The sequence below is a fragment of the Metopolophium dirhodum genome, chromosome 1, assembly GCF_019925205.1.
Source record: "Metopolophium dirhodum isolate CAU chromosome 1, ASM1992520v1, whole genome shotgun sequence".
In the NCBI taxonomy this organism is placed as follows: Eukaryota; Metazoa; Arthropoda; class Insecta; order Hemiptera; family Aphididae; genus Metopolophium; species Metopolophium dirhodum.
The window spans coordinates 54,663,662-54,673,066 of NC_083560.1; the positions used below are offsets into that span (position 1 = coordinate 54,663,662).

General features: G+C 27.7%; 1 protein-coding gene across 1 annotated transcript; it reads left to right on the forward strand.

Moving 5' to 3' along the window:
* The first annotated feature begins 187 nt into the window (after nucleotides 1-187).
* LOC132935107 (aladin-like) lies at nucleotides 188-8,245 on the forward strand. The gene is made up of 10 exons (XM_061001568.1): nucleotides 188-987; nucleotides 1,262-1,371; nucleotides 1,508-1,637; nucleotides 2,090-2,292; nucleotides 2,354-2,513; nucleotides 2,760-2,929; nucleotides 2,988-3,221; nucleotides 6,414-6,545; nucleotides 6,609-6,693; nucleotides 6,762-8,245. The coding sequence occupies exons 1-10, from the start codon at nucleotides 892-894 to the stop codon at nucleotides 6,933-6,935; spliced, it is 1,494 nt and encodes a 497-aa protein (XP_060857551.1). The 5' UTR covers nucleotides 188-891; the 3' UTR covers nucleotides 6,936-8,245.
* The last annotated feature ends 1,160 nt before the right edge of the window (nucleotides 8,246-9,405 follow it).

Here is a 9,405-nt window from a genome sequence, read left to right on the forward strand (position 1 = left end):
GGACAATGTTTAGCACGGACCACGAATTAAGATATAAAGGATACGAAACGAACTTGTGATAAGTGAAATCCGCACCTTCACACGTTGTGGCTAGACTACTAGCGCTTTATAGGATTGTTCAGTGTTAACCGGGAGAATAAGAAACTAATAGTTTTTTTTCAAACTCATTATTTTCCCGAACATAACAATTCTATAAAGCGCTAGTAGTCTAGCCGCAGCGTGAGAAGCGGCGGATTCAGAAAAACATTGATAAGACCTTTCCGTTTCGTATTCTGTATATCTTAGTCCGTGATGTTTACTAATCGTTAGAAGGGTAATATGATAATAAATAACAATATTATTTCATATAAAACAAGCCCGATGCCAATCAAAACGATTAGAATTTGTAAAAATTGCCCGAGTGACAAATGGCGTTGGGCATCATAATTCAATAATGTTGTCGGCTATCAAGTTATTATAATTTATATCTATGGCTCTAACCAGCAGTACCTAAACCATGATTACAGATCGTGACCAAACGTCGTATTTTTGTGATAAGCTGTCGACTTGTTATATCACGGTCGTTACGACTCTACGAGTTTAAACAGTACAGTGAAAATGTTATAACCACAAGACGACGCATGTCCAACTTGATCTGTAGTTAAAGAAATCAATTGTAGTGCTTAATCTAAACGTTTCCTGAATAAAGTGATTTTTTTCATTAATTGTCTTTATTTAATGGCGTTCGGTAAATAAATATTTCTCAGTTGTTTTGAATTTTGATAAGGAAACTCGTGAATGACTGTACTGTAAGTTTGTTGTGCTAGTTGTATAAGTATAAATGCCAGTATTTTAATTTGTGGACTTAATATCCTTTATTTAATTTCACGTACCGAAAACATACAATTTAATATGTGTTCTTTGAGAGATTTTCCTGAACTACGGGATTGCAGTCTCACAGATAAGAACGTATCCATGGCATTGGTCATTAAAAGAGTGAAACCTGAGGTTGGTAATTCATTTTTTGTATAGTTTTGACTTTTTGAGTGTTATATAGTCCCAACTAGAGAGTCTAGATAATTAATTATAATATATTATATTATTTATATTAATAGGCTCTGTAGTCCCAACCATTCTGATGACAGTTATTCTGGATAATTATTTAATCTTATTAGTAACAGCATGCATGTTGAAAATTAAAGTATTAGAAAAAATGGAATCCGTTATTATTTATCCAGTGTACCTATATTTGAAAAACATTCACTAATTTTATATTTTATAGGCAATTGATTACCCAAATATCGTGATCCAGTTGAAAGGAGATCAAAATCCTGAACCATTATTTTTACCAACTTCAAGACTAACAACACTACAACAAATTTTAAGTAAATTGTAAGTACATTATTAAAATGTTTTAAATAATTAAAGGATAGTTTTTATTTTTTCTTAATATATTTGATTAGCCATTTGTGATAAGTAATAGAAAATAACATTCATTTTTCATATCTGCTTTGTTATGTTTGTACAGTTCTGAGGAAAAATTCTGGACTGCGTGTGACGAACTAGCAAAATATTTTAAAAGAAATCCAAGTAATTTATCAGTTCTTATGTATCCGTTAGGAGTAATTATGAGATTTTCTCCTCGTGCAAGTTTGAAGGTAATATATTGCATAAATACTTAACTTGTAATCTACAAATACTACAAAATGTCTTTTATAATCTTAATATAATTTTTAATTTATACTAATTGTTAATATAATTAGTACAATAAATTAAATATATTCATATAATAAAATTATACAAAATGTAAATAGTATCTAATACTTCAACAATGTAATAGAAGCTTCTTGTCAAAAAAATATGCAAATATAAATGCAGAAATATTTTTCAACCTAATTGAAATCATTCCAGAATATAACATAAATATGCACTTAAGAATAAATATCTAAGTGGAATAATTTGTATATAATTTATATCGTAATAAATATGTATAATTTTTTCTTCAATAAAATTCCTGTTTTCAAATTTTAAAGAAATGTGCGAAATGTTATAATTTTGTAACCAAAACATTAATTAAAGATTATTTTTAAATACTGTATTATTCTTTTAGGGCTCTGAAAATTTGGTGTTGACAGATATAAGTAGAACAAAATTGTGGTCATCAAGTGTGGTACGTTGTATGGCATGGCACCCACAAGTAACTAAACTTGCTATTGTTTCTTCCCATGATATTGTTTATGTGTTCAATCGAAAAGGTTCTGAAGCTAAAATAAAAAGGAAATATCAAAGTGCCATTTTATCATTAGCTTGGAGGTGAAGTACTTATAATTAACTTTTTTTTTTTACGTGTAATATTTAATTTTTCACATTTTAGACCATTGAGTGTTGGTACTTTAGCAGTGGGATGTGAAAAAGGTATTTTCATCTGGACGATTGAGTTTAGCAACATACATGTAAGACCAACTGTAAATAATGTTTGCAAATTTGTCAGAGATGATCATAGATATATTACTGGATTATCATGGAATAAAATGGTAACTTCTATAAAAGCTCTTTTGTATACCATTATGTAACCAACTGTAACTTAACATGTATATTTTAAATTACCAAATTGTTTTGATAAACCAACAAATCTCACAAACATTTTAAAATTTATTTTCTGCATTAAATCCTTTTTATATTTATTTAAATATTTGTTACATAATTAATACATTGTCTATTTATATAGTTATTATAAACAAGTAATAACAAAACATACAATTTCATACTTTTTTATTTAGGGTGATCTTTTGATATCCAGTGCAGTGACATCTAAAACAATGTATGTTTGGAATTATCCTTTAGAAACCTGTGTTCCATTGCGCAGCATTAGTTCTGACACATTAAATTTCGTACATTGGTCGCCTGATAATACTAAAGTGTTTTCCTGTTCAACTAGTGAAACATTTAGGTAATGCTGGTTAATTTTTCTTTTTTCTTTTTACTATATCATTTTTTTTTCTTTTCAGAATTTGGTCAACTGATAACTGGACTTCAGATAAGTGGTCATTGAATAATCGGTCTAGAGTGCAATGCGCATGTTGGTCACCTTGCAGTTTAATTTTATTATTTGCAACAGATTCTTGTTCAATTATAAATGCTATTGACTTTCGGAAATCAGATGTGTTCAATGGATCAAGGAATTACAAAAAAGTTGCATGGCCTATAGTTGACATCAAAAGTGAATGTATAAATGATAAAGTGTAAGTGGTAAATTAATAAATTGTGCAATGTTTTGAATAATATACAGTAGAGCTTTAATAGTCTGGTGAACGCAGTTACTTGATCTGGTCAGCACACAAATATTTAATTTTTTTTTGGATTTCCAGAACACAATTAATTTATAAAATAACCTTACCAACAACAAAAATTATGTTGGATTTCGTTGATTCAAAGAATGTGCTTTGAGTTGTAAATCGTGCTAAACACTCGACTATTCACCTAGTCCATAGAGTGGTTGACGCTGTCTCTTTTGCCCTCGAAAAAAAAAGGTTACTGCACCTGCGCATTCCTTGACGTATCGCAGGCCTTCGATAGAGTGTGGCATGAAGGTTTACTTTACAAATTAAAACAATTCCTACACCCAACATACTACATTATACTTAAATCATATCTCGCAGACCGACACTTCCAGGTCCATTATGGTTCTTCAGACTCTAATATAGCAGTTATTGCGGCTGGAGTTCCACAAGGTGGTATCCTCTCCCCAATGCTATACAATATTTATACATCTGACTAACCGACCACGCCCAACACACTAGTAGCAGACTATGCGGACGATAAAGTCATAATATCATCCAGTCCAGATCCTATTATAGCCTCCACTAACCTACAAAACCATCTTTCATTAATGGAAGATTGGTATAAAAAGTGGCGTTTTAAAATAAATCAAACCAAATCAGTATATACTACATTTACACTTAGATTAGCACCATGTCCAGAGGTATCGCTTTTTGGTACTCAGATCCCCCCATCCCCAAACGTTAAATATCTCGGCCTAACTCTTGACCGCCGTCTAACCTGGGCTCACCACATCAAAGCCAAAACTTCACAATTAAATTCCCGCTTACAAATAATCAAAACCCTAATAGTCAACAACAAACACTCTAAATTAAATATTAAACTACTTCTTTACAAATCTCTTTTAAAGCCAATTTGGACGTACGGCTTACAGCTATGGGGTAACGCAAAAATATCAAATCTAAATAAAATTCAACGATTCCAAAATAAAATACTAAGAAAAATTACCAACTCTCCACTATATGTCTCAAATCACTCCCTGCATAAAGACCTACATATGAAAACAGTTCAGGAAGAAGCTAAAAATTATTACAAACGATTCCACCTACGCCTTAACTCTCATCCAAACGAACTTGTAAAAAATCTGGCTTCATTAACCATTCCTGGTAATCCTCCTCGTCGCCTTAAGCGTAAATGGTGTAGAGACCTACTTAATCCCTAACAAAAAAAAAAAAAATAATAATAATAATGAAGTTAAAACAAATAATTTAAAAAAACATAAGTGTCATCGGTGGGTGGCTTCTTAGCTCATAATTTCATGTTTTTTATTGTGTCTCAGCTCATACTCTTATTGTGCCGATTGTGTACAGATTGTGTATTACAAATAAAGAAAAGAAAAAAAAGAATTGTAAATCAAGTGAATTACTCAAAAAAAAACCCGAATTTTTTGCTAATAAATACTTATTAAAAATTTTAAATGACCTATTATTGAAACAATAATTTATTACAAACATGATTTTTTAATAAATATTAAAAAATTTTGAGTTGGAAAGACTGTTTAAGACGCACATCAGTATACCCATGAATACCGCTGATACCATTAGTACACAAATAACATATCAACATTTTAAATACCGCCAGCCACAGCATAAATTATTTATACAGTCGAGTCTCAATAACTCGAATGTCAAGGGACAAAAAAAAATTTGAGTTATTGAGGTTTTCGAGTTATCGAGACTCAACTGTATTAGGATTTTCTTTACATGATTATTTGATATGATATAATTTTCAAAATATTTCGGCTATTTAGAAATGTTGTACTTTTTTTAGTTTTTTTTCAATTTGTAATGATCACATTTTTCCTTACTCAAATAGCTTGAAAATTGAATACATTATGTATAACATCCATCATAAGTTGTTCAAATATTTCAAGTAGTTTAAAAATATCTTAAAATACATACACTGCATAATTTTTTTTCTATATAAATATCTGAAGTTCAAAATTTGACAAAATTAGAAATTTAAAGGAGTTATAACGATCTTTCCCATAACAATTTTAGTTATTTAATCGTTTTGAGGGTTATATTAATCTTAAAAGTTTTTGGCATAACATCTATTATTATTTTCTTTGTACAATACATTTTTTATAATAACATGCCTAACTCTACTCAGTTCTATTGTACATTAGTATTGATTTGTAAATTAATAATAATACTGCATAATATAATGTATACAATATTAGCTTAACATACCATATTAGTGTATTTTATACTTATAGAAAAATAATTTGTTTTAAGAGGACGTTGTTGCCCACGTGTGTTGTCTCCGTCTTACATATGTACGGCATTTTTGTTCACCAGTTTTAATAGTGTGCTTTTAGTTTTGATACTAGAGTGAATTAACCTATTATAAAATTTAAAGGTAAGATTATTATTATTATCTAGGGCACGATATATTATGATATTATTATTCTTAAGTATATTATGACCTTTTTGAAACTGTACATTTTAAAATGATCATAACGTACTTAACAATAATAATATCAAAAAAAGCCTATCTCGTGTTCTAGATAATAATTGTACCTTTAAATTGTATAATAGGTCAATTTAATCTAATATCAAAACTAACAGCTCACTATTTCACCGATAAAAGGTTATCCTCAGTGGTGCGATAGGCCATTCAACTGCTTTATATTTTCTTCTTATTTGTAATTTTTTTTTTTTGCCAATAAATATATTTATTTATTTATATTTACTATTGAAACTGGTGAACGAAAATTGATTATGTCTTATGTGTGTAAGACGGAGACAACACAATATGCGGGTAGAACGTCCCCTTAATATAAATGAATTATAGAATATTCTCAGAAATAGAGGTGGGTACATCAATTTTCTTCTGCAATAATTTATCTTTGAATTTAATTTAACTCCTCTATTACAGTGACAAAATTATTATTAATTCTGGTTAATTAGTTTAATAATCAAACAATCCTAGATGGTTAGATGTTATGTAACAAATTATTGTAAGAATAACAAGTATATACTGTTAATTAAGAATTGTTTGTTGTAGAGAATTATATAAATTTTCTGTTCCAAACTTGTTTGCTACCTAACAATATGATTTAAATTTATTTCTTACAATTGTTTATTATTTAGAATTGGTGGAACACTTTCTGATATGTGCTGGGATCAAAACGCTCAACGTTTAGCTATAACTTTTAAAAATAGTGGGTCTTTAGTTGTATTTCAAACTGCTATAAGTGAAGCTGTTGTTGATTGTATTCCATTGTAAGTATCTAATTTTGTTGTTCTAAAATGTTTTTGATAAATCTTTGACTATGTCGGTTTTAGTTGTATTATTCAGGGACGGCTTGATGAGGAACCTTCTGCTATTGCATTCCAACCAACTTACGAAAAAGGGTCTTTGTTAACAATTGTATGTATGAACATAAAATGTTACATTTGAAGTCCATAATTATCTTTATATTCGTTGATCTTTTTTAGGGTTGGTCAAATGGGAATATTGAATATGTACCATTTGAATATATTACTAAGCCAAAACATGAACCTGAAATGTTTGGATCTAATTTGTTTGGTATAAACAATGATAGAAGTATCTCTGGTTTACCTAGTATGTCAACTACTACTAATACATTAATTGAATATTTGTTAAACTAATTTGAAATGTATTGTTTCTTTTTCTTAATTTTTTTAATTTTAATCTCAAGTTTAATAGTGGATTAACCATCATTATAATACAATTCCAAAGTTAATAAAATATTATATTCTTACTTTTTTTTTATTGCAACTGTACAAAAAAAAAATATATATATTATATTATTAACTATTAATATCGAACTTTATTTTAACAAAATGTATGTATCAATTTTATTAAATGAGATAATGTAAACCTATTCGATTAAAATTGTATATTCATTTCAAGACACAAGTTAGTAAAAATATTTTACCCGTTGGGGCAATACGTTAGAAAATGTACTAAATTCTCTTTAAAAATATTTTACTTTGCCCTTAAATAATACTATTTGTGTCAGATTTTAATTATATTAACTAGTTGTTTATTTAAGTTTTGTGGTTTAAAAAAAAATGTAATATCATTGAGTATATTATATTGTAAAGAGAAAATATGTTTGACGCTGATAACAGAGCTCGCGAGTCACTAACATAGTTATTTTATTTTTTAATAGGTGAAATGAAATTATATAATATCATAATAATTCATTTTACTACTTTATCGAAAATGCTAGGTTATAAGTAATTACTTTAATGATTAATTTGACACTGGCGATTGTCTATAATAATTATTAATAAGTAGAATTACTAAACTCTTTTCGCCTCGGCGACTAATTTTTCCATGCTCCTGCTCCATCAATTAGCATCCTCCCCAAGAACTAAAAATATATTTTATAATACATTGCTTGTCTATGCAATATATTGTACTCAATGGTATTATGTTTAAGATGTATTATTTATAATAATATATAATAATATATTGCTTTTTTTAATTAATAGTTTCATTTATTTTATAAGCATTCAAAGTTAATATGGATTAAGGGATTTCACACAAAATTGTTGTTTGCAATACTAAAAAACAATTAATAACTATTAACTAAATATTTATAATTTTTTTTTTTTAAATTGTTTTTAAACTTATAAAGTTAAAATATGGTTTATCATTTAATAGATTCAACATTTTTAACTACAAACTAAATATTGATTGTATACTTGTGCACTTTTCATCTTTTGGCCTAAAAAATCATTACATGGCTAAGCTGCAATCTTTTTTTTAGCTCATAAATTCAAGATTAAGCTCCTAATGTATATTATGTAATTTAATATCAAGATAATAATATATTAATATTACTATATTATGTGGGTATAAAATACTCAATTTATAAATTGATTTGTATTCATAAAATATGAAATATAACACATAATCATTGTTGACCAAATTCTTGTTAATTTCTTAATTAACTTTTTACACACACACTAACTTTAATAATTACGTTACATTTACACAGTCATCTAGGTATTTTATTGTAACTAAAATTTTAACTTATAAAATTGATTATTTTTTTTTTTAAATTGGTGAAAAGTTATAACATTTCAGATCTCAAATATGCCATGCTTAGTCCTTATTGTGCAATAAACCTAAAATGAACAAAACTGTTGGTACTAAGGCAGAGGAACACAGTTTTTATCACTTAATTAGGTAGGAGTATCACTTTTGTATTGTAGTATCAAGTTTAGTAATAATTATTAATTAACAAATAATATTAATAACAACAATTGTGCAGCAATAAAATAATTTTTTTATTTATACTGTTATGGATATACAACAAATGGTTGAATATACGTCATAAAATTACATATTTCTGGAATTCTTATAATATTGGTGATTTAATGAATAATAAATTCCTTGATTTTGTTTTAATAATTCAGATTTCAGATAAACACAATTTTTTATTTAAATTAATTAAATTAAATTTCCTAAAGTTGAATGTAAATGTTTAACTGTATATCAACACTGTGGACTAAATAAGTCAAAATATTTGGGAAATGTTATGGTGTATAGAAAATGCTAATATAAACATTCAGTCAAAATTTCATGTACCTACGGTTATTTGTTTTAAAGTTGTACCAAAAACCAAAATCGATTTTCTCAAAAACAGATTTTGCGTAAAAATTCCAGTTTTTCCTTAATTTTTCTTTTGTTTTTCACGTCACGTTAGGTTAGGTTTTTACTTTTGACCCCCCCAAAGTACCAACTAGATTCACTTTCCTATCAGAAAAGTTACTGTTGAAGAAAATCCAAGCACTTTTACTGTCCTAAAAGGTGATGAGTGATGACAGACACAAAAAAAAAATAAAAATAATAAAAAAACACACATCATTGTAAAATCAATACATTCATCGTTTCGCTTAGAATCTAAAAGATTGGAAAATCAGTACATGGGTCATCAGTACGTTGAATATTACATATAAGTTTGTCAAATGTTTAATCTTGAATCTTTCAAAATAAAATATTACACTTCAAAAAAAATTGTATGTGTTATAAAAATACATAAAATCATACAATTTCCAGATTTGCTGATGTATGTTACATAAACAAAAAAAACCCCGGGAGGTC

Excerpts from the sequence above, each read along its gene's own strand:
- LOC132935107 (XM_061001568.1), top strand. The coding sequence starts at position 892 with ATGTGTTCTTTGAGAGATTTTCCTGAACTACGGGATTGCAGTCTCACA. Across the intron at positions 3,222-6,413 it reads GAATGTATAAATGATAAAGT|AATTGGTGGAACACTTTCTG; the intron begins GTAAGTGGTAAA and ends TTTATTATTTAG. Across the intron at positions 6,694-6,761 it reads AAGGGTCTTTGTTAACAATT|GGTTGGTCAAATGGGAATAT; the intron begins GTATGTATGAAC and ends GATCTTTTTTAG.